Below are 24,737 nucleotides of genomic sequence, written 5' to 3'. Positions count from 1 at the left end.
ATAGTGATGGTGTATCCATAAACTTTGTCGTCCGTTTTAATGGCACAGCTGAGTGAAACAAAGAACAATCTCGGAATGCAACAATGTACCACAGATTTATTTTGCAGTCAAATTTACACAACCTGGGACATAAATGTCTGACGCATGTAACACACGACACACTGTTACAGGTGGAATATAACACGGATGAGGCTTTATAGATATTCTTTTCACATTTAAGTTACATATATCCTAGTTTATAATGCTTGTCATTACGTGCACATGTGTACATAATACACTTGCTCCAACTTCCACACACACACACACACACACGCGCACACGCACTCTGAAAACAGTTACATAAACATACAAAAACACGGTCACAAACATTACAGGTTTTCTCCAACCTGCGTGCCAAAAATATACATATACAGTGTGTTGTATACGATCAAGAAAAGACATCGTTTGTACACCATGGCAAATTGATAGCAGGCGACATTTAAGAGCAGCGGAGTAACATTGGTACATTCAAAAATTCATTGGCAATCAACTGAACTCACACACTTAGTAAAACTGGCTCAATACGCACAACCGCCAAAGAGAGGGCATTTAAAAACAGAGATACAGCACACTGAGAAGAGTTGCGTTAAAAGGAATGGCTTGACTTTTTAGGAAAAACAGCAATTTGCTAGCTGTTTTTCACTTAGCTAGTCAAGATGAGGTGGTTTATTAGTTGGCCAAGGTCGAGCTGGGTGCTCCTCTGTGTCCCCAGGGTGCTAAATCCTGCTTCCCCGCCGCATCATCACCGTTTTTACCTCAAATGAGTCCTTTTCAAATCTACCGTTACCCGGGGAGGATTACAGGGTTATACAATAAAGACCCTGGGAACACAGAAGCGCTGTTTCCTCCTGCTTCTAGTCTTTGTGCTACGCTAAGCTAAGCTAACTGGCTGTAGCTTCATTACCAGCATACAGACCTCTAAAGTAATACCGGCCCTTCTCACCAAAACCCTCAGCTAGAAAGCAAATGAACATATTTACAAAAACTATTTGTCTCAGAAAAGTTGTCAAGGGCTTTTCTTTTACACAAAAAGGTAAATATCAATAAAGTAAATGTAAGAAGTGTGTGTGGAGAGAGGAATGGTCAGTAAAAGTGCCCCCAACTCAAAAGTTTTTGAAATTAAAATAATTCAGTTTTATTTAATAATAAACTAGAATCCTTTGCTGCCACTTTGTGGTAAAAAAAAAAATACAGCACAGACGTGATCGCTGAAGGAATCACTCCTCTTTTCAAAGGGAGTAACTTGTTTTTACTCTGGTGACGGCTGGTGATGGAACACAGAAGCAGCAGCAGAGAGTTGTTTTCTTAATCGCATCCTGGCACTCACTTTGTGTTTTATCTGTCGCAGTTGTTCCACCTTTCAACACCTTTCTAATTAAGTAATCATTGAACAGCATTCCTACCTCTGGCTCTAATTCCCGGCTTAACATCACCGATGCGTCTCCTCTACAGTAGTGTTTGTGATTTATCTTGCGGTTTAGAGTTTATATATTTTCTCCCTCACAATATCCTGTGCAGCTTTGGACAACAGTTACCTGTCAGTGTTGTTTGTTTTCTTTAAAATGATAAATTGTGCATTATTCATCTCAACAGGAGAGGCAACATCAATACTTAATGACACACGAGAAAGCATGTATACTGTACATTGAGTCATTTCACATGGCACTGGTTAATGGAAATACTTTTACATCCTTTTCTGTTAAACGATTGTCAATCTTTTAAGGAATTATCATATAATTCACTCAGATGACAGAACAAAAAAAAAAGGAAAAAGAGTAACTACTGTGGATAAATTCTCCTGTACACATCGGTTCACATCTCATCTTAAATTATTTCTACAGTTATTGTTTGTTTGCTTACAAACAAAAGCGAGAGAAGAGGGGGAAAAGAAATGGGCAACACTTCGATTGTCAAGAGCTGTCACATTAAAGCATTTCTTGTGATGACCGTTACACGTGTATTGTTTTGACGCTGTTTGTGTGTTTGATGCCGAATTGTAACGGACTCATCGTGAACTGTTACCAGTTGCAACACGGAGGTCAAATGTAGCAGTTAATACGTTTTTATCAAACGCTTAAAAAAAACAAACAGCAAGACTCAAATAACCACCAAAAAATGGGCAAAACATTGTTTTTTCTTCGTAGCATACCATAAAAAGCATTTAGTTTCCAAATAAAAACACAACACTCTGTACATTCTTTGCAGGAAATGACTCGTACTAAAAATGTAAGATATGTTTTCATTTGACTTGAAATGTGAGCGAGAGCTATTGGTGACCGACTAGGCACTTTGGAACATGAGTATTGGAGGTGATTCATTCAGAAAGAAATGAAAGTGAAGAGTAACTTGATATGAGACGATGCGCTGGTGCTCAGAGAAAAGAGGACAAAGACAAAGAGTCCTTTTTATCTTTCAAAGCATGTGCCTGTAACAAAATGCCGTATGTGTGTCCACACAGAACGTTAACGACGAGTCGGTGAAATAAAAAAACAACTGGAGGAAACTACTGACACCTGTGAGGATGAATCAGGTCATTCTGGAGATACTGACTTTTTATTTTATACAAAAATGTTGTGATGTCCTCTAGTGTCAACCTTCTAATTAATTGACCCCTGTGGCATTTGATACAGGGGGGGGGGTTGGGGGGTAATTGAATAAATGTCCTAAAAATAAACAAAATTGATCAGAGCCCAACAATGCTTTTCTTTCCCAAGTTGTGGTGTCAGATATTAAACAAACCCGTCATTTCCGCTTCAGGGAGGGACTCCCTGCTCTACAGCGCTCAATATGTTTGGCTCTTCGGTGTTTTTATTTGACATAAACAAACAGATCGGAATATTCTGGGTCCTCAGGACATGGGATGACGTCTACAGATTTGGGCTCCAGTTCCTTTTGTTTGAAAAGGTCATTACAACACTGCGTTATGCCAAAGAAAGTAATTCAGACCTCCAACTAGAAAAGTAACTATTTACAAAGTCCATGAGGTTGTTTTTTTCCGCCCAATATATCTTTTGACATACTCTGTACCTACGGCTGATGTAGAAATTATTTTCAAATGTAAGATGAAACTTTTGAAACAATGAGCATTTGTACAAGCAAGGCGAACTTTTGGCTGTTACTTCACTTTGGACTGTGATGAGATCAGATCCAGTCCGGCAACCTGAATGGCACTTTGACGCACAATATGACACACAAAGAGCCAAATATGACCCCGACATTTGATGTTAAACAACCGTTTTCTTTTTTACAAGGACTGTTTTTATGTACCAACTCAACATTGGTATTAATTATACATTAAACAATAATAGGGGCTATCTCAGATTTTTTTTAAACATATGTAAGAAGGGAATTTCTAATATCTCTCTGTTTTAATCTATGGAATCAAATTTTCTCATTTAAAAGAAATGATCAGAAAATCAACAGATGTGTTGTACAGTCAAATGAAACTGTCAAGTATGTACCTAATGAATCTCCAGTAAATACCTCATTTTCGAAATGGCAGAATTACAGAATGCAATGAGGTGTGCGGGGGCCCCTTTGGTCTGCTGTGGTTGCACTGGACGTACGAGCGGGCGGCACCTTGGAAGCGGATCAGACGCTCAGGTCGGCAGGCCGATGTTGGCGTTCTCCGCCAGCGGGCTGGACATTCGTATCTGGGAGCTGCTCTTGCTCAGGATCGACAGCTGAGTCCCGCCGTTCACTCCGCTGCTGGCCAGCGACGGGTGCCTTTGCTGCTTCAGGTCCACGGCAAAGTACCGGTTCACCGTCCAGCTGCGCCATTTCCTCTTGATCTCCGACTGCACCTTCAGGGAGAAACTTCACAAGGTCATTTTTTAATGTACTTTAAGCTGCACCAGCTCCCTGACAAGGTACAGTACACGTAGGTTGTGTAGGTGACACTAATGTGTTATTAACGTTAGTGATCTTCATCCAATTCATCAGAGGTCAGTAGACAAGATAACTTTTTTTCAGTACACCTTTCTTTTATGTTTCTATGTTTTGTCTATTTAAAAAAAAAAATCTGTTTGAGCACGAATATCACGTTTTATTAATACTCATTTTGCAGAATGTAGGACTGTCTCATTAATCAGTAAACATGTGTGGTGTTTGGGTGACCGGAGGGGGTTATAGGGAGTTTAAACAGTGCTTGAATAAAGGATATGAATATTTCAAGGTTGTCTGAATTTACATTGATATTATATTTGGTCATTTAGATTAATTTAGTAAAAACTGTAAAACATGAAGTATTCATCAGGGGTCCCTCAGATGAGGTATCAACTACAGGGTTTAAATGAGTGTTACTGTATTTGGATACATTTATCCCCAAATATGTTCAGGTGATATTTTCACCAAAAATAGCATTGAGCGCATTTCTGGTATTAATAAGTGTCAAATATCACAAAGGAAGAACCGCTTATGAACTGGGACCAAAGCTTACCTCTCCGTTGAGGAAACAATAAAGAACAGCGACAACAAAGCCCTGAGGAGGAGGAGAGAGAACGCAAATAAGAGAAGCACTACTTGAGATTGAAATGTGCTTTTCAGTTTTAAAAACAGCTGCATCCTCACCCGGGAAAAGGCTAAAGACACATCAAATGCTCAGCCTCCAAAGAATATATTTCCCTGTAAAAATTTGTTTTTTTATTTCTATTGTTGCAGAGGTATCGACACCCAGAATTTCTTTGTTTTTTGCTTACAAAATCGTTTTAAATGTGGCTTTGATTTCACTCTTATTCTATACATAATACATCAAAGGCCAACTTCTCTCCTTAAACACCTCGATGGAAGTGTGTATGAAGAGGTTTGCGTACCTGGAAGGATCCCAGTCCCAGTTCAAAGACCAGTCTCTCCCGCTTGCTGACGTCTTCCGGTGAGAATGCGAACACCGTGTAGTGAATCCCAAACAGGGGGATGAGCAGGAGGGTCGAGCGCGCCAGACGCCTGCACACGCACACACACAGACACACACACACACACACACACACACACACACACACACACACACACACACACACACAGTTTAATATGTCATGTGTTGCTGGTCAGCTGGACACGATGATGCAATGTTCAGACACATTTACTCACAACAAACTTAAAATTCAAGTTCAGTGAAAGCAAATGTTTGAAAGGCCGACTCAGTCACAATTTTGTGATCTTTTTTAGTGTTTAATTTTATTTTTATTTTTTAATGTCAACAAATCCCATAAAAAAAAATCAATCTTCTATTAATTGATCCCACTATCAGGTATTGTTTGTGTAGCCAAAGACTAATATCTTATTTGTATTTACACAAACTCTAAACATTTAATGAGCTGTGTCGCTAGTTTCTCCTCCATAATAAACCCGTAGTCTGTTGCTTATTACAAGTCAATTCCAGATTCACCGTCTCGCTCACAGAAAGACCACTTGAGCCCTAATTGTTTACTCGTCCTTGTTTACAGTGCCGAGCTTCTTCAGGATATGCAAACACATCTTTAGAAAGCGCTAATTAAGATCTAATCTAATTGTTCTTTCTGGCCCTTTGTGTGATTTCTTTTTACAATAAGAATAAAAAAATCTGAGGTTCGATTTAGCGTACTGATCTGTTTTAGGTGAAAATGATCACAAGTTTGAGACTGAGAAGAAAAACACAAAACTGTCCACATACAATCATAGAGAGTATAATTTGTGTCCTCATATTATCTGCGTCCGTATCATGCAACAACAAAAAAACAGTGCCTGACGTAGTACACACAACAAATGGGAATACACAGAAACAAAGGACAGAGGACAACACTGACGTCTTAGTGAGGAGACAATTTAGCTGCATTTAAGAGTCCAGACCACAAAAAGAAAGAACCCCTGGTGTAAAACACACGTCGCACACATACATGCCGTCGACACAAGACAAACGGACACACTTACAGTGTGATGGTGGATAACTCTGACATCCTGCACGAATGCTGAACAGCCTGTGTGGGCTCACTGAAGCATTTCTGAGCACAGCTGCTACACAGCACAAAGACAACACGACAACACAACAAAGACAGTGTCTTTAGGGACACAGACACACAGTCTCACACGCGCGTATTCACACTCGGTCACGCACGCACAGGTTCAAGCAACAGATGAGAATCGTCTGCGGAGCCTCAAAAGACGGCGTCCGGTGGGAGCAGAACGGGGGACAGCGCAACTCCATAATGAGGCGCACGCCTCCTGCCGACAGGTACTGCAAATTAATATATGCTGAAAGGTGTCCAAGAGGACACATCCCAGGTTTAAGGGTGGGCATGTGGATATAAACCTGTTATGGATAGAAACGACCCATCTGTTAACAGATCATCAACAAATCCCATGAAAAAAGACGAAGATTGGAAATGTTTGAGTTCGTCCTTCAATACTGCGCTCAGTCCCAAACCCATTGGTTCCTTCTGCAATATATGTTCATAATTCATTTCATTCTGGAGCCTCATTAATGTCCCGAGACAGCTGGTAACAGTAGTGCTGTTGCTCAAATACGAGGAGAAAGTGAATTTTGTGGAGACTATTTTTAATACACATTTGGTGCTCTGGGGAGTGTTTACAGCAGAACGATGTAAGTAAGATTGACCCAACAGCTTGGCTCATGTCTACTGTAATAAAGGATATGTAATAAAATGTGTCATCCAGTGTAACTGTCTGGCTCCCTCATGTGCTCTTCGCCGTTTCGTTTTTAGACAATAATGGAGCTCTACTGGCCGGACTGGTCGGATACATCATGCTGTAAATACACACGCAGTACTCAATGTACTGAATAAAGAATAAAAAAAATGTAAAAAATGCATTCTGAATATCCAAAGCCTTCTGCTTTGAGCAATGGTGAATAAGCTGCAGGGTCGTTAATGTGCTCAGCAAATGTAAAATCCACTTGACCCTTCGTGTGCCGTATTTTTCTGAGGACATTCAACTTTGGAGGTGAATTTGCTGATGGCAGCTTACAGGTAAATGCTGGATTCGTTGCCTCCGATGTCCGGCGACTGCAGCTTCTGCACCAGTATGATGATTATTCCAACAAAGAGGACAAAGTTTATCTGAAAAACAAAAAAACACCAACACATCTCTGTTGTTGTCATACACACAACAGCAAGGGACGTGTAGAAATGAGTACACAAGAAACGAATGAGTGACACATCAGCATCCGGCTCACCATGATGGAAGCCACGACCGGCCCTTTGATCACCCACCAGAGGGCGGTGTTGTCATTCGTATCCCAGCATCTGGAGGAGGAGGAGGAGGAGGATGAGGAGGAGGAGGAGGAGGAGGAGGAGGAGAACACTGCGTTTCAATTATACTTGGGCAAAAAAAATAGCATCATACAAGTAGCCATTTGCAGAGAAAAGGACAGTGGAGGAAAAGGGTTGGAGAGGAGAGGAGGATTTAGAATGGCAGCTTGGCTAATAAAGATTCAAGCTTTTTTGAAAAATGTAACACTAAATTGTGTTATTTCTCTGCTTACACTCACATAGTTAATCGTGTATTGTGTAGAAAAAATCATTAAAAAAAGACTAGCTGACACTTATTTACTCGATCCCATGAGATACATGATCAGTCTTTAAGGAATCCATCAGATTTATTTGATGGCATTAATGAGCATTATTTGAGCATTAATGCGCCTCGCTAACAACACGGCTAACAGTCAACGTGCACTTCTTCCTTTCCTGAGAGAGGATCTGAAGTTGGAAGAGCAGTTTTACCCGGTGTTGTGGAAGTGGAGCCTCAGAACTGCCCAGACGGTGACGCAGATGGTGGGAGTTCCTGCAAAAACAACAATCATGATCATATGATACTTTTAGAATTATTGTAAGGGACATCAAAGCTGTAGTGAAAATCCAGAATACAGGTTGTGTTCAAAATACAACGTGAGATTTATTTACATAATGATTAGAAAGAGAAGCCGCCAATTATATAGTAAGAAATAACTAGTCAGCAAGGATTACTCACCCCATCCTATGATGGTGTACCAGTAGAAGTAACGTCGCTCGGGAAAGAAAGTCTCCACCAGCAGAGTGAAGAGGTAGAGACCCTCAATGAACAGCCAGAAATAGTTGGACATGACACAGTAATGGAAGAAAATCATCACTGCTTTACACGCCACCTGCACAGAACACAAGAGGAGGGAAATGTATTTTATCAGTGATCTGAATTCCCACTTAGAATAAAGTGCAGATATGGTATTATGAAATCTATTTTTGAGAAGAGTCATTTTTCTAGATTGCGTTCTTGTTTTTTTTTTTTCATTCAATTCATTTTTAATACCGGTACTTAAAAAAAAAAATTGTGTACAATTTCTTAAGGCAGGGAACTAAATAATTTGGCCTAGTGATATAATAACATGGGGATGTGACACTGATGACAAGTGTCCTCACTTGTCCCTGTAGATTAAAAAAATGTCCTCACAGCCGACAGCAGGGACCCATTTAGGAAGGCCACACGTCAGGTGGGTCACTATGATCTAATGACATCAGGTTAATGAAAGGGGTCCTCCGAGAACAGCGACCTGTGATCGCCATGGCGACTAACGGTAAAGCAGCAGGTTGGAAAAAGAGGGGCGAGCAACCATTGATATGTAAATGAGTCTCCGTGGAAGATTTCTACTGGACCTCGCTGGAGCCATTAGCGTAGCTAATTAGGTTTATTCATCAAGCCTGCTTAACAACTCTACGCGGCGTGCTGTTAACCAGACGAAGGCTAAAGGCTTGTTCTGCATTTGCAATCAGGGAATATTAGCCATTTAATAGCGTGCTTTCTTTTTGCAGAAATTTGCATGTGATTGAAGCGTTAAACAGTAAAGTCTTTCACTCCCTCCGTCTGTGAGCCTCTTGTTGCATCTCAATCAGACCTCGCTTGATCACATTTTACACGCATGTTTTTTCTTTATACAATTAGCGGCTGCACTTTAAGGAAATCCTTTAATTGTGTTTCCTGGGTCCTATTAACAAAAGTCTTCACTGCCAACACGCCAAACCTGCCAGCAGTCAGAGAAGTGACCAATTACAACAAAAAAGGCCAACTTTTTGCAATCATCTACTTCAATTTTATGCTATCGAAACTGCTCACGTATCAACTAAACAGGAGATGGTTGTTCACTTTGATAAGCAACTTAACTGACTGTGTGTACGAAGCAGTGGTCGCTGTCTTCCTGCGCGTACAGCACGCCGTCCTTGATGAAGACCGAAATGGCTCGCAGGATGAAGGACACAAACAGGTTCATGTGGATGAAGTTCCTGGTGCAGTGGAGCTTCCTGAAGACGAGGGAGAGGGAACACACGTGTACACAACGAGGCCGTGAACTAGTCGCCTCATTCAGCCACTATTTAGTCCGTTTCAAAATCCCATTGAATTCTTCGTGGCTCGAATTTGCCATTCGAGCCACATTTTATTTGAGATTTTTAGGTTTCAAATGGTTGGAGAGGTTTTTTTCCATGAAGCTTACTCGTTGTGAGGAAGGTGACTCACCTGAACCTGCAGAGGATGACCATGGCTGTAGTGAGGGACACCAGGGATGTGCTGTAGCCAACCGTGTACAGTGCCTTGACCGAGGCAAAGTACGTGTCCTGGTGTTGGGGGACAGAGTGTTAGTCGTGCACGTCCGCGTCAGACGTCAATGCAAAAAATTCAGATGAGCTCGAAGAGTTTAGTACAGGTTTGGTGGCGTTGTCGTAGAAGAAGCAGACGTCCACGTAGTGAGGGAAAGGCTCAGACCAGCCTTCCTCTGTGCAGTTCCGACTGATCCTCCCCATCTCTGAAAACAAAGAACGGGCCTCCGGGCTAAACTCAACCCAATGCAATTTTTTTTTAAATACCAACGGGAGACGCGGCTGATCTCCTCACCCTCCTCGGGGTCCATGAAGTCGTGGAAGAGCTCCGGGCAGTTGACCACCACGACTTCGCCAACGTTGGCCGACTGCCAGCAGGTCAGGTTGTCCCACATCCAGGGACACGCTGGGGAGAGCAGAGGGGTCGGCGTGAAACTTCACGTCTGACCGACACTCAATGAGTTCAGTTGGGTTTGTATGCAAAGCGATGAGGTGGTAGGAGTTTCATTTGCAAAGTCGTTGAGCATTTTCCTCACAGCCAAATGGACAAATCTATTGCTGACAGGGAGGCAGCTTTCAAATCCTACTATGTTTCTTGAGTAATAGGTGAGTGTGGTGGTGTAGACAGTCAAAAAGCAAAAAAACAAGGTAAAAACGGACATTTTCCACCGTGCAGTAATATTTGAATTAATCTCAGATGAGTGTACATATGTACTTTTATCAACTCGGATCCTTTTGCAGTTAAATTTGCTAGCTGGAAAGTAAGGGGGACACGAGGGCACAACAGACATTTCGCAATTAACGCAATTATCAAGCCTGAAAAAAACACGATGATGATGACAAAGATGAAATGTCGAGCGTAATTTCCCCCCTTTGGCTGTGAAGGTGACATACCAGCCTGATCTCCAAAACCTGTTCGTAAAAATGTATACGAAAAAACATACAAATTCGTAGTGATAAATACGGACTGCAACTGATGACGTCGCCCTATTCAAAGTGAACGGGGACCTGCGCCCCGTAAACACACTTCGTGAAGTCTAAAGATGTAAAATAAACGTGTTATAATTGCGATTTTTAACGAGAAATCAATGTTAAATTGTAAGAATAGAATACTAACCCTAATCCCCTCAAAAAGTCCAACATGGCGGAGAGACGTTCACTCAAGAATCCGACATGGTCCGCCATGTTGTTCACTCAAGGGGCGTGGTTAACCACCGTCAGTTCGTATGTTTTGTTGCGAATTTGTATGTTCAAGATTTCCGTATCCATTTTCACGAACAGGTTTTGGAGATCACGTTGGACATAAAGAAAGAAAACGCCGTGTGAGCAGACAGCCAACTAAAGTTGTCCACAAAGCCGGTGAGTTCCACGAAGCTGAGCTCTTGTCAGAGCTTTTGTTATTTTTGCAGCGCCACCGTCACATATATTTGGCGGGATAGAAGAAGACTTATTGACCCGCCGTGTAAGTGCATGTGTGATTTTGTGTGATTGATTGACCCTGGTTGACAAACGCATCAACTTAAACTCCAGAAAATAAAAACGCATGTTATCACGCGCACACACGCTTGTCACGGTGGTTTCCTCATGTAAGGAAGAACGTACGAGTTCAAGGCAAATGCACTTTTTATATTAAGCCACTATAGCAATGAGCGGTTCCTTGTCCCCGTTTCACTGAGCATGCCGTTGCTGTTACTAATTAAATTTCCACACTAACAAAGCCTTCAACACAATGTCACCTCCAGCACTTGAAAGGCGGCTCAACATTTAGTACAAGATAATGACGTCGGAGTTAAATGGGAGACGTAGTACAGAGGGGTGAGCGAGAAGTCGTCACGCATCAGCGTGCTCAAGTACTTGTTTGGTTTAACTTTAGCTCAAACTATAGATGAATTTCACAACCAAGTTAAACCTGAAGCTAAAGATGATGCAGTCTAATTCAACGCTGCTGCAATACATTCGTGACGTCTATATTAAAGTGCGGAAGCTGCATTTTCATAAGCTTCAATGCACGCGTTGTTATTTCAGGAACGGCTTCATCTCAAACAAGCGGGTACCAAATCTCACTCAGCCCGGTTCCACCCATGGTTCTGTTCTCTTTTGATCCCTCTCTGTTCATCTTCATTAGTCATTTCCTGATTCGCTCCTCACAATACGAACTGCTTCTCACACGCTTTGATTTCTCTGTCTCTCTTTCTTTCTCTTCACGCTTCAATGACGTCCTTTATCTGCGGCTACTCCCCGTCCCTCCACTCTCTGCTTCTCCGTCTCTCCAGGTTCCCCACATTGTTTGTGCTCGGGTGGTTTCGTGGGTCTCCAGGGGAGGATGGAGGGGGGGAGGGGGGAGGAGGGGGGGGGGGGGCTGCGTTTCTTGCTTGTGTTCCCGGGCCGTGCGTTTGTTTGGGTGTTGCGCTTGCAGGCCTTTCTCTACATTCTGCTCGGCCCTCTAATCTGTTTTGGTTCTGTCTGGCGAGCCGGACACGAAGCCAATTACCTTTCAAAGGGCAAATCTGAGCCAAATGAGCCGCACTGAGCTACAGAGGTAACCGACTCCGTCTGCGTCGCAGGCTTTCTCACGCACGAGATGCTGTGCTGCACTGGACAGCAGAGATGCAGCGCGGCATCCGCTCGCACGCTGCGCGGGCAGACATTCGTCTCCTTCCTCATTAAAGATGATCTTATTGGACGACTGAATGAGATTTGTTTTTGCATTCTGAGCCCTGCAGTGCAACGGTGGCAGAATACCAATCGGGGATCATCTGCCCTCATTTATTCTCACTTTAAACACTGGCGTGAAAGAGATGTCATGAAGATCCCGTGTAGATTCGCACGGGGATGTGAACCATTTGCTTTTGTGAGAATCCTCCAGATTAAAAAAAGCTGACCAATTTAAATAGAGCTGCACATTCAATACTTCAGGCCATCCTGGGAGAGGCTCCCTGTTCCTTTTTTTCTTGGGGGGGGGGGTATACAAAATGAATTTAATTGAACTATTTGTATTCCTCTTTCGGTTGGTTATTTTCTTTATTTCATACTTTTGTCAGTAAAAAAATGGTAGCATTCTGAAAAACACCAATCACAACTTCCTGAAGGCCAAGCTGATATTATTATGTCTTTTCTTTGTCCAACACAAAGTTATTTTACCAATTTCATACAAGAATTTCAATTTCAATTTTTTGCATTACGTGATGCCCCATGGAACGGAAAAACCAGTTGCCATAGACTCACATTAGGAAAGACATCTTTCCTATAAAAACACCCGTATTTCATTTTCCTTCCTCTGTTCATGTGAATGAGAGCAAGGTCAGAGGAAACACTTCAGGGCATTCTTTCATTTCTAGTTCTATGCTCCAGTCGGGCTATTTTCGCTATAGTGCAACTTTCATGAGAATGAACCATTTCTCTTCATACATCTATGATTTGTTCGTGTGAAGCAGAAAGGCTCTTTTGGAAGGATTACCTCTTGCGGGTTCAGCTCTGCATGCTCGTATCACGAGCACACGCCTGGTTTTAATGTGTACTAGACTAATAAAATGTCCTATAAAGTAATAAATAGACAGTATTTCCCATTCATCACTGGTAAGGTTCCCTTTTGTCACTAGACACTGGAAAACATAAAGAGGTTTCATCAGTTTAGAACTGATTGATAAAAAACAAGGAAAGGACAATACTTGTTATGTAAAACTAGAAGGGTATATTGTGCTTTTATTACATGTACATTTCTGGAGACGGTCATTCATTCATTCATCATGATTTAGTTTTGGAGACACTGTTCACTGAGGATTATTCAGTTCTGAAATAATACACACTGTGTGGAGGCCACTAGAGTTCAACTATTCATTAAGCAGTGTGCTGAATTCAGCTATACACATTGATTACGACACCAGACAGCAAATCGTTATGTAGCAATTTTACACTAATCTAAGGCCAGAGCACCTCAATTAAAAAATATAATAATATATACATCATGAAATTCACCTTTAGTGGGTCTTAAATCATTTGACCAGGCTAAGAGCAGACCAGCTTTTTTTTCTCATCAGCTTATTTATTGTTTCCGTTCTCATCCCCCTTCCTCCCCCCTTTTTTAAATTTACTTTCTCGACACCCAAGATTTCTGCTATGGCTTTTTCATTTCCTCAGCAACAATTTTCTGTCAGCAGAAACGCAGAACGGTTCCTCTCAAAGGGAAAGGAGGAAACAGGGTGAAAGGTCGGCCCACATTTGTGAATATCAAGTCTGAAACTGCAGAAGTTCCAGAGGAATACAGGAAAAAAACAAAGCACAGCTCATGAGTGGACTGACTGACGTGCACGAGTTATTCATAAAGACAAACGCTGCTATAACCTTCCTCGGGGCAGGAATGAGGAGTAATGACTTAAAAACAAAAACGTAGATAAAACCTTGAAAAGAGCGATCGGAGACAAAAGGGAGACTGACTGACCTTTAAGATCTGCGGATGAAAAACGAGCAGAATCTCTACTTCTAACTTGTTATCCTGCTTCTTTAAATCTTTAATGCTTGGTGTGTTTTCTTTTAAAGTCGAAGCCGTGAGTCACGGTGCACTCTGGGAGATGCAGTCTGTTGGGCTACTTTGAAGCAGTAGGAGGTCGGCAGTAGTTGCTAATGAAATCTGCGATCCATAGCCAAGAAAATAATTGCCTCCAGGAATAACACACCAAGTTTCCTGTGTTTTCAGAAAAAGAATGTTAGAAAGAAGAAAGCGGCTCAGCGTGACATTGCAGGCAGACATTTGGTTTGTTCACTGTGTATCACCAGATGGTCTGTCCCGTATAGCACCCTGCCATGGTGATGGACTGTAATGTGAACATGTTAGAAAACTGCACTCTTTCTTCCCCACATGTCCCAAAAAGTGATTGGATAGAAAAAAAAAAAAAACAGATCCGGTTTTTGTCATTTCTTTGTGAAGATGCTTTCATCTGCGTCTATGTGTGTTTTCTGAGCGGCCGGAGACAAACACAATAAAACCACCGCAGCACAGCCGTGAAAGCCGGTGTTTTCGTGCCAAATTAGAAGGATGCGCGTACCTGTGGCCACATGCTCGCTTACCTAAATCAAGGTCCTCGCTGGGGTTGTGTAGCATGATACTCTCCATGCATTTCTCATGTTCACGCTTGATAAGACAGTGCTCGGACTCTGAGGCCACCTGGAGAAAATAAGCAAAAAACAGTGTTAAAATAAATGTGGGCTGTACTGACAATTGACAATAGTGTGACATGACATTAAAGAATACTTCACTTCAAGTGATATTAAAGTTTTTTCTATTTTTTCCTGTTATTTTCAGTCTTCTCCTTGTTTAGATTATGAAAAACTACTTTTGTTCTTGTGCACTCCAGACAGTCAGGTCTGGATGCTCAGTCAGAAGTAAAACATTAATGCTGGTGTATCTGTTGGATGTGTAAGAAAACTTTGCTAACACATTCAATGCAACAATATAATACGTCGATGAGCTGTCCCCAAGTGGGCCAAAAAACGGTCGATGCAGAGTGTAAAAATCCAGATTATCCGGTTTCCCTGCATTCAATTTATATTCCTACAGTGAGCATATATTCAATATTTGACAGAGCATACATACATAGCCAGTTTAAAAATGAAATCCATCTCTTCCTGCAGAACATTAAGTGACTCATCCTGCACACTCATAGCTACATAGTGATGTCATGGCTCTGTTTTCTTTAAAAAAAGACACTTATTTTCGCTCCCTGAGCTGGTGGTGCTTCAGGGATTTTTGTTAGTGGAGTCTCCAAATGGATATTCAGATATTTACTAATTTAAATCCACTTTCGGGCGATCAAATTAAATCCCTCTTAAACTTGCACACAACCCCGGTATCCTTTCTTACAGTGGAGTCGGTGTAGCGGAGTGAGTGGCTGCGTGTATCTCAACTTCCTCATAACCCTTGAAGCCAATCTGTGTTTTGCACCCGCAGCTTTCACGAAAACCTCCCTCCTTCACTCTCAGGGTGAACTGATTGGTGCAATACGTCCCGGCCTGCTGAGCCACGGCTGACTCATCGCTCGGCCCTCTAATATGAATTCACTGCGGGGCCTCGCTGCCTCGCTGAGCGACAGGGAAGATGTCCTCGCACTCGCTTCCTTTCTCTATCGCACGCCGCGTGTGGGCAGAATTCGAAATCACCGGGTGAACGATTCCATCACGAGACAATACTTGTCAACTGCCGGATACTGGTCACGAACCATGCCGGATGAAGAAAGACAAACATGAAAAAAGTATCAACTGGTATCAATTGGGTTTGATATATAATATTGAATGAAACCCACACTGGCTTTGCTTGAAAGGAAAAAAAACTCTTTGATCGGGGAGGAAGCACTCTGCTAAGCGGAAGCTAGCAGCCAATTTATAATGTAGCCAATGTTACACAGAAACAACAAATAGTTGGATGCAGATGACTAATATTTGTTTGGCATGAGTGCAAACAGGCCAGTAAGGTGAAATCATTAAATGTTGATGCATTAATGTAGAATTCTGGATTGCAGATTATGTGTCATTTTCATGTGTCATATTATACTATAACAATTAATATTTATTGTGGTTTTTAATGGCTAATCCAATAGCAAAGACACACAGTTCCCATCTACCATAAACACACACACACACACACACACACAGACATTTGCTCACATTCCTGATGAGTGAGCAGCTGCAGCTTCTGCTGACATTGTAGTTCTTTAAAGGGTTTATGTGCTTTGACTATTACTCAATACTAATACTCCCAGAAGTTATTGCTCCCAATCAAAAAAAGAATCCTGCCCAAAACCCCTCGTAAAACAGCCAGCTGTTTGTTTGTTTTTTAACAGTTTTTACATAGAAACATAACCTTTCATTTAGGGAGCCTGAGTTTCACATTTGGTTTTCTTTGGTCAGACGAGCTGTTTCTAGTATTCATGCTTAACCGGTCTCTGTGTCTCCTGCCTGTAGCTTCACATTCAACACACAGATATGAGAGTGGTATCAATCCCCAAATCAGAAAGAACATTTCTCAAATTGTCATAGCATGCCCTTAGGCGGGGGGACGTCTGGTCCTGCTAATCCACTGCCCATGAGACCAGGTCCCGCATAATTCGAAAATGAATAATGGTCACTCCGTTAGTTTTAATGCTGCGACCTTTAGCAACCTTTGGCTGGTGCCATCTACTCCAGGTTTAACTGAGCACTGCTGAAACAGGACGATGACTACCCTGCATAGGGGGACAGATCAATTAGTTTCATCTTTAAGTGTGCTTCTCATGTGGCTCCCCAGTCACTCCTCTCCATTGAACAGATGTCTGCCCAGATAAGCTGTCCATTTGGAGGACGGAGAGCCTCCAACTGAACCCTCCCCCAGGCTGTTTCCGAGGGCCGAATAAGTCAGCCGCTCCACGAGGCTGCAGAAAAATAAAACACATTTGACGACGCCGGCCGCCCCGGTTAACACACGGACCCGTTTGACACACGATAAGTACATCAGAACAGACGCGTCCACCTCATCGGCCGCCGGGGGTCAGCTCCGGAGAAGTCGGCTGCAGGGAAACCCGCCACACACGTTTGTGGGCGGTGTGAACTTAAAGGTTACCGAGACCGTAGTGAACACAAGGCCATTTTGTCTCCCTAGTGACCGCCGATAGACCGGTACTAGTCCAATCCTGGGAGGATAAAGACATCGTCATCTATGATGTCGGAGTCAAGTGACGTTGCATTGCTACTCAGACCAAAAAGAAAGATGTGTATCGCTGTGGCGTCACCAGGGAAACCGCGGCTGTGCTGCATCGGTGTGCTGTATTCAAATCCTCCTACGCATCTCTTCCATTTCGCTTTTTTTTTTTTATTTCAACGAGAAGGCTAATGAAAGTGAGTCACAGCAGATGGACGCGCTGGGCCGCTCTCAGGTCAGCGGGGCCGTCTGATGCTGTTCTAACGCTCCGTTAGTCGTCCAGTTGATCCGGGACGTGCGACTTATGCTGATGCGGCATGTGTGATGTGGCATCACAAGCGCACACCCACAAGGGTACACGTACGCAAATAAACCCCATCTGAAGAGGAAGTATGGGCTGATAATGGACAAGGAACACTGTAGGAAACCTTGACATTTTAAGATCATTTTCCTTCCCAACTTACAATCTACGTACATATAGATATCCTCAAAAACTAAGCAGCTCAAATCAAAACAACCTAGATTGATAAATAGATCATTTTGCTTTTCTTTATTTTGGGGTATTTCTTGAGAATCTGTACTTTAGGAAACTGTATCTCAAATAAAAGCACCTCATGTGTTCTGTTTTGTGCTATGTGTACCTTGAAATAAAAGTTGATTGATTGATATAAGATAGAAAGCTGCTATACTAAAACAAACAAATCAATTTACACACACACAACTCTTAAAGGTAAGGTAGGATTTAGATTCCATGTTGCTCGGAGGTAATTGCAGCAGGATGTTACAATTCCCACTGATATCGCAGCATTAACTCTTGATAGCTGTCAACACACATATCATTGTTCATTTGTAACCAGTAATCCAGAGTTATTATCGATGTAAACTTCAACTTCATCAGAAGCAAATGCTGCTGATATCAAAAAGTACCTTTCATACCTCAAAATCAGTTTTTAGTTGAAAACATCTGCAACACAATAGAACATCCTACTGAGAGCCAGTGGAGAGTAAGAGTCATCACTGCAGCTCGTGTCTGATTGGCGGAATGGATTATGTTGCAATCGCCCCCCTGGTGCCCCCCACCCGCTGTAAACAACTCACCAAGGGCAGCAGGAAGATCGCAGTTAGCAGGTAACCTCTCATTGTCTCCTGCGGAGGGCTTTTACGCAGGAGTGTGTCTGCGTGTGTGAGTTCACCGGGAGGCTCTGAAGTGATGCTCCACTCCGTTCGGCATCCGGGGCTCTGAAATACAACACACGTTTTCAGGGTCTTGTTATTTTCTGTTTTATAATTCCATGTATTTTGGAAACTTCTGGAGTCCCGCAAGTTGCACAACTCTAGTGACGTCAAGGAGTTGGCTCAGAATACTTCAATGCCCCACGAGCCTCGGCTGCTGTTGCCATGGAGACGAAGCCCGACACAAATCAGAGCGGGGGAGAATTGAACCTGTTTCACAGTGGCTAAATTCTCCCAAAATTGAGAATCCCAGAACCTTCAAACCTGATTTCATTTTAACTGCAGGTTGTAAAATCAGTTTTCTTTAGCTTGCACTCGTCGCCAGCAGCACCGCACACTGCTGATTGGCACAAGATACAATCAACACCTGTGATTGGTTCTTTCTAGCAGAAATGAACCTCCAATTGTGTAGTTAACTTTGAGCTAGAATCTGTTGTACCCTTTGCCTCAACTGCTTTCAAAGAGAACGGTCTAGAAAAGTGAATGAGGAGTTTACTTCTGGAAACCTAAAGTCATTTAGTTTTTTGGAGCAAAGAGTCAAAAAACAGATGAACTATTTGACGTTTCACTTGTAATGACCCTGCACTCACATAAACCCCCTCGGTGAAATCGCATAGGATGAATTTGATGCTTGTTCACTGAGGTTACGTACTTACGATCCTGATTTAAAAGCATGAGTATATGAACGAAAAGCTGATTACCAAAGGTAAGACATTTGGACATTTCCTTGCAGACAATCCAATTTCTAAGGATGGGGTTTGGATTTGAAAGCCCCCCACCCCGCCTCCCACCCCCCACCCCCCACCTCTTTTCATGGCTTACTCATCCACACAGCTTCCTGAAAACACACAATGATTCACTGCAAACACAAAGCACACTGGGCAGCACCAGCAGAGACACAGCACACACACACACACACACACACACACACACATTTCTAAGCTAGCTAAGCTAATTCGTGCACACAAAACCCACATTCCTCTCCGTGTCTCTTCCCTCCACTACCGAATCTAATTAGCTCTAAAGCTTCCGACGGATGCTTCTTAGGGCCGACCGTGCTCAGAGGAAAGACCTTGAGATTTTGGGGGGCAACTGAAATGAAACTGTCCAGATGGAGTTTAATTCTGAAAAACAGAAGGAGAGGAGAGAGGAACTTGCCAGACGTGGCGTCATTCAGCTGCATTTGTTTTTATCTAACCCATAAAAAGGGGCGTGCGTCTGGAGATTCCGAATGAAGTAAAAGAACACGTCGGTATTCTTGCAGGAAACGACCGAAGGGGCCACCGTCAAAACCATTCTAAGAGCAAGGGAGAAAAAGAGTCTTTGCTTTACTCAGCACGGGGTGCACGTCGATGAAGCTTCACAGGGATGGAAATTTAAGCGGAAAAAACGAATCATGACCAGTTAAAGACAGGAAGTGGAGATGTGTGGGTCTACAGAAACCACAGTATTGTTTATTTCATACGGTAATGGAAGACACACATTGGCTGAACGTGACCAAACACTACGTTCTGGGAATAATTACAGACTTCAACCCTTGATGAGAAGATCGAGAACCACATCCAGTGTGTGTGTGTGTGTGTGTGTGTGTGTGTGTGTGTGTGTGTGTGAACAAGCTGTGTGTACTTTGCAGATACACAGGAACAACAAGAGAAGGGGAAAGCACTCCTTAATATTTGTCTCTATCGTAAAGGGTTATTTTTTATGATGTTTCCCCACATCAGCTTCCTCCTGATGCAGGTTGCATTCCTTTGAACATGGTGGTGCATCAATGATTCATTTTCACTTCATTCCGATCCCTGTAATACAGAAGGACGCTTGCAATTAACCCAGATGCAAGTGTGTTAATGCCTTTACAGAGGGATTGCATGTCTGTCAGCGTGCACAGTGCCAATCCAAAATGTATTGGCTGCTTTGTTAACATGTTCATTTACTGTTTGCTAATGACCACAACGGCTGCATTACAGTCACCATTTACATCCACAGTTATTACAGGCTATTGTGTTATTATTTAGAGCACAGCTTGCAAAACGACAAACAGTATGTTGGAGAAAAATGCAACAGTCTTAAATACAATCAGTGATAAATGTCTCCCCCCCCCCCCCTTGGCGGTGCGGAATCAGTGGGCTCGCTTTGCCCCGCATCCCCCCTTCATCATCACCGCATTCGTGAACGCGTAATACCTCTTTGCGTGTGGATGACCTTCGCTATGCACATGGAAAAACCTCAGCACCGTCTGCCGTGAACACTTTCACACGCAAAAACGAGTCTCCAGCTTGAATACGGACATGCACGTCTACTTTAACGCAAAGCATCGGGCTTAATTGATCCGCCGCAAAGATGTGCGTGAAAGCGCGAGCCGCCGGGCGTGCAAAACAAGTCAGAAGAACTTACCGATGCGTAATTTTCAGCGGTGCAAATATCTGCACAACTACATTCAGGCAGAATCCCCGACGAGAATACCTTGATTTACTTGTGCAATAATAGATTGCACTCCTAAAATCGTTATCGTCTCGTCAAGAGAAACGACAGGTGCCGTTTTTGCTGCTGTTGTTGTTGCTGCTGCTGCTGCTGCAGGACGCACTCACCGCGCTGGCTGCTGCGGCACCACGACGGCGTGGAGGAGGAGGAGGAGGAGGAGGAGGAGGAGGAGGAGGGGGAGGAGGAGGAGGAGGAGTGGGAGGTTCCTTTGGGATTCGCACCTCGTCAGACACAGAGACAACAAAGTGAGACAACCGTTTAGTCTGGAAATGCGGTGGATGCTTTTTTAAGTCTCGACCCCGGGATGTTGAGCTGAGAGAGAGAGAGAGAGAGAGAGAGAGAGAGAGAGAGAGAGAGAGAGAGAGAGAGCAGGCACGCGTGCACGTCCTCACGTCGCATGCAAGCGTGGGACTTTCTTCCAGGAGACAAACTATTTGCAAAACTCGGACATGTGCGCCTGCGCCTCTCAGGAGCTCCGGATGGCATCAGGTCCGGTTCCCCGCTGCGTGCAGTTTGTGAGGTGGCTCCATGATGTGTCTGACTCACCTCTAAAGTTTAACATCTGAGTTGCCGCGTGCGTTTCACCTTATTCAATACAATTAGGTTATGAGTCAAGATGTGTAGTTTTAGGCTGAAATGTAGTGATGGACCATGGAGGTGATGTGTGCGTGCTGTTTACTTTCAGCACCATGGGCAGCGACCACAGAATGGCTGCAGGGTATCGATGGGCTTATTGCAAGAATCCAACAATCTGCAAGTATACACAATTCCTATCAGGTCTTAATAAGGGCTTCTTCATGCCAGGAGTGTCTCACTAAGGAGACTGTCATCCATTTTTATTGAATAGTTGATCAAAGAGAACTAAAACAACAATACAAGATATAAAATAAGCAGAAACATATGCAAAACATTACAACACCTGGCATAATGACGTCAACAAGATATAACAACGAGATATACCACACATGTAAAAAACATCCACATAGAGGTGCAGAACAACCACTGACAGATGGAAAATGACCACAAAGAGTATCAGAATGACCTCACAAAGTTACACGCAACAGACATTTATTGATATCTAAAATATCTATTTTTATTCCGTTGGTTCTCCCTGGATCAAGGCAAGACAATTTGCAGTGGCAGCTTTGTGCTGGGTTGTTTTTTTGAGTGCTGGGCTGATTGATCGTCCAGCCAAGCCTTTTCGATGGGTTGGCCATAAATCAATGGGGCATAAAAAGTACTTAACCCTGCCAGCATGTTGATATTCTCAGTGATCCAAACAGGAAAACAGGAAACAACTAGCTCGTAGACGTTCGTCCCCTGTCAAAATTTATAAAAGGAAGGAATCCATGAAGAGGCCTGATTGGATGACGGGTATGACGCAGGTCTTCTGCTGTTCCTGGAACATGTCAACACTGTTTCTGGCCAAAAATGACATCAATGGAAACGCTTCCATTGAGAGAAATTCAAAAATTCTAAGCTATTGCAGTCAGCAATCTGGGGGCTACGTCCACGGAAAACACTCGGCATCTTTCAGTGGCTCTGAGTGTTTTGAATTTAATGATTGTGTATGAACTTCAGACCAGGCAGCGGAACAAATGCAGTCTCCCACAGCCGTGGTCATCATTAATGTGAGAGCAGAACAAAAAACAGACACAGACGAACGGATGGGATTCAGTTCATTTTCGGAAATGTCTCCACTGACAGTATCTCCATGGTCACAGCATAAAATAATCCATTTAGGCGTTCAAGGACACAGTGACATTCAGGGTGACTGCCATAATTGAAACGTCTGTCAGTGTCGAGGGTCAAGCCGAGAACATTCTTGCTATTAAATGGCCTCTTAATCCAGAGGACACAGTATGATAGATGGTTATTCAACATATTCACATGAAAGCAAGCTAAGTATAGTGGACTGCGGTCGGGTAGATGAGGGATGTTTGAATTATATATTGTTCTATTTGACGAGGACTAATTAACTGGATAATAGTTTCTTTTTTCGCTTCAACTCTGTAACCATGGCAACGCAAGCAATTTACCTCCGTGGACTCTTTCCCCTCCACCCAAGATAAGCTCTTATTTTTGGTTCTGATATTATTGCTGAAATCGAAGCGTCTGTGAGGCTCCAGACGAGCTGGAAAACGCCACGACAAAAGGATGCACGGATAACGTGGTTTCGTGTGAGATTTGAATCAGTCTGTGTCTTTAGAAAGCATTGATTGATCAGTCGTAGAAAATGCAAACCGCAAATCGTGTGTGCAGGATTCTTCGCTTCGAAATGGCCTGTAGGTCATTTCAAGTTCGGCGAGCGCTCACAAATTCCGATGGTACCTTAAACTAAATTGCTTTGTAGATGCTTATGCAATCGTTTCAGACTAAAAACGACTAAAACGTCTTTGTCTTTAAAGACATGGAGTTTCGGTTAAACTTTGTATAACAGGGACACTCGTTAGCTGGAGAGGTTGGTTATAAAACCCTACGTTTCTATGACAAAACCAACTGTGGAGCTGTGGGGTTAAGCAGACATGGCAACATACATGTAAATAATGCAGGATGTAAGGAATATTGAAACAAAATCAACCGTTGGTAAAACAAAAATTAGATTTCTGGCACTTAGTTTGTGAAGTTACTATTTGTTTCCATCCGTTGTGTTTAAGTTTGTCCTCATTTGAACACACCGTCTTTATTTTGTGCTAACCTGTTCAGGAGACGTTCTGCACTCAGTGTAATTGGATCAGGTGCTTAAATATTTTAAGTCCTGTGGACGTAGCATTTTAACATAGGTTTTGATAGATTAACAGAATTACCGCCAAACTTAGAAATCACTGCCAAGGCGATTGGCAGCTTCAACCCGGTTGTCAGCTACATCTTTAGTACCAGGGTTAAGATCTCACCGGGGGGTCCGCTGGATCGTTCTACCGCTTAAAAAATGACGCGGATGATCCTCCAGCACAGGAGGAACTAATGTTTTCTTGCAGTGGAAGCTGGGGGGGGGGGAAGCAAAAATACATTTTCATTTCTCAGCTATGAGCGCTCGCCCTTTTTTGCTGTAATAAAAAAATGCGTGTGGCGAAATGCCAGTCGGTTCGGAGGGACGCAGCGTGGTTTGTGCTAAACGTGTCCTTAATCTCACGAGGCATGAGCACCAATTAATACCACGTGAGATGAGATGCCTTCTAATGTGATCTCATTTGTTTATTGTTGTTAAACGCTTTGAAAGCAAATACACAAGACACTGGTCCTGCGAGGCAGATTCTCCCGGGACTCATTTGAGGATGATAAAACGAGGTTACTATGTAATACACAGACTCGCGTGTCTTTCTGAGGCTTTTTTTCAGTTAGCCGTCTATAGTATCAGCATGGTGCCCAAACCCTTAGTTTGGTCCCGACAAGTCTGTTGAAACGCTTTTGATTGCATTTAACGTGCTGTTGTGTGGCAGTGTGGAGCGACTTCACAGAGCATGCCAATATAATTGCAGGTTGTCCATTGAAAATAGAAAAGCAGCTCAACCAAATGTTCTGTAATGGATGACACACGTTGTCACGAGGTCTTTTCACTCGAGTGGGAGAAGAGACTGACAAATCACGGAGGGAGGGGGGCGGTTTACTGCGTTTGAGTGTGTGTATTTATTGTTTGTTTCCCCGTGCAGGGACCTGTTGCCAGCCTAAGCAGTGGTGTTATATCAGATTAAGGAGAACCATAGTGTACTTGTACCTGACTCATCTACATTCAAACTATTCACCCTTAAAACAAAGCCACTTGT

General features: G+C 42.9%; 1 protein-coding gene across 6 annotated transcripts; it reads right to left on the bottom strand.

Annotated features, from left to right (window-relative positions):
* Positions 1 to 79: 79 nt before the first annotated feature.
* adcyap1r1a (adenylate cyclase activating polypeptide 1a (pituitary) receptor type I) lies at positions 80 to 21,268 on the bottom strand. Of its 6 annotated transcripts, XR_013467173.1 has the most exons (16): positions 20,887 to 21,268; positions 18,358 to 18,498; positions 14,658 to 14,754; positions 9,889 to 9,999; positions 9,699 to 9,799; positions 9,514 to 9,611; positions 9,167 to 9,299; positions 7,999 to 8,152; positions 7,752 to 7,812; positions 7,205 to 7,274; positions 6,997 to 7,088; positions 5,944 to 6,027; positions 4,851 to 4,980; positions 4,609 to 4,662; positions 4,478 to 4,519; positions 3,772 to 3,842 (listed from the first exon to the last, which is right to left on the bottom strand). XR_013467173.1 is itself a non-coding variant. In XM_040170859.2 (15 exons), exons 2-15 carry the CDS (start codon positions 18,397 to 18,399, stop codon positions 3,631 to 3,633), a joined length of 1,440 nt encoding a protein of 479 aa, XP_040026793.1. In that variant the 5' UTR covers positions 18,400 to 18,498; positions 20,887 to 21,268; the 3' UTR covers positions 80 to 3,630. The 6 variants fall into 6 exon arrangements, 5 of the variants coding, with proteins under 5 accessions (XP_040026793.1, XP_077955675.1, XP_040026788.1 ...); XM_040170859.2 differs by lacking the exon at positions 4,609 to 4,662 and having other exon boundaries at positions 80 to 3,855; XM_078099549.1 differs by lacking the exon at positions 4,609 to 4,662 and having other exon boundaries at positions 80 to 3,842.
* Between the last annotated feature and the right edge of the window lie 3,469 nt (positions 21,269 to 24,737).

The sequence above is a fragment of the Gasterosteus aculeatus genome, chromosome 3 (genome assembly GCF_964276395.1).
Source record: "Gasterosteus aculeatus chromosome 3, fGasAcu3.hap1.1, whole genome shotgun sequence".
Classification (NCBI taxonomy): Eukaryota; Metazoa; Chordata; class Actinopteri; order Perciformes; family Gasterosteidae; genus Gasterosteus; species Gasterosteus aculeatus.
Note: the sequence above shows the minus strand (reverse complement) of the source record. Positions and strands in the feature narration are given on the sequence as shown.

Excerpts from the sequence above, each read along its gene's own strand:
- adcyap1r1a (XM_040170859.2), bottom strand. The coding sequence starts at position 18,399 with ATGAGAGGTTACCTGCTAACTGCGATCTTCCTGCTGCCCTTG. Across the intron at positions 9,800-9,888 it reads CTTCATGGACCCCGAGGAGG|AGATGGGGAGGATCAGTCGG; the intron begins GTGAGGAGATCA and ends CTTTGTTTTCAG. Across the intron at positions 6,028-6,996 it reads AACGAATCCAGCATTTACCT|CAGCTGTGCTCAGAAATGCT; the intron begins GTAAGCTGCCAT and ends TGTGCTGTGTAG.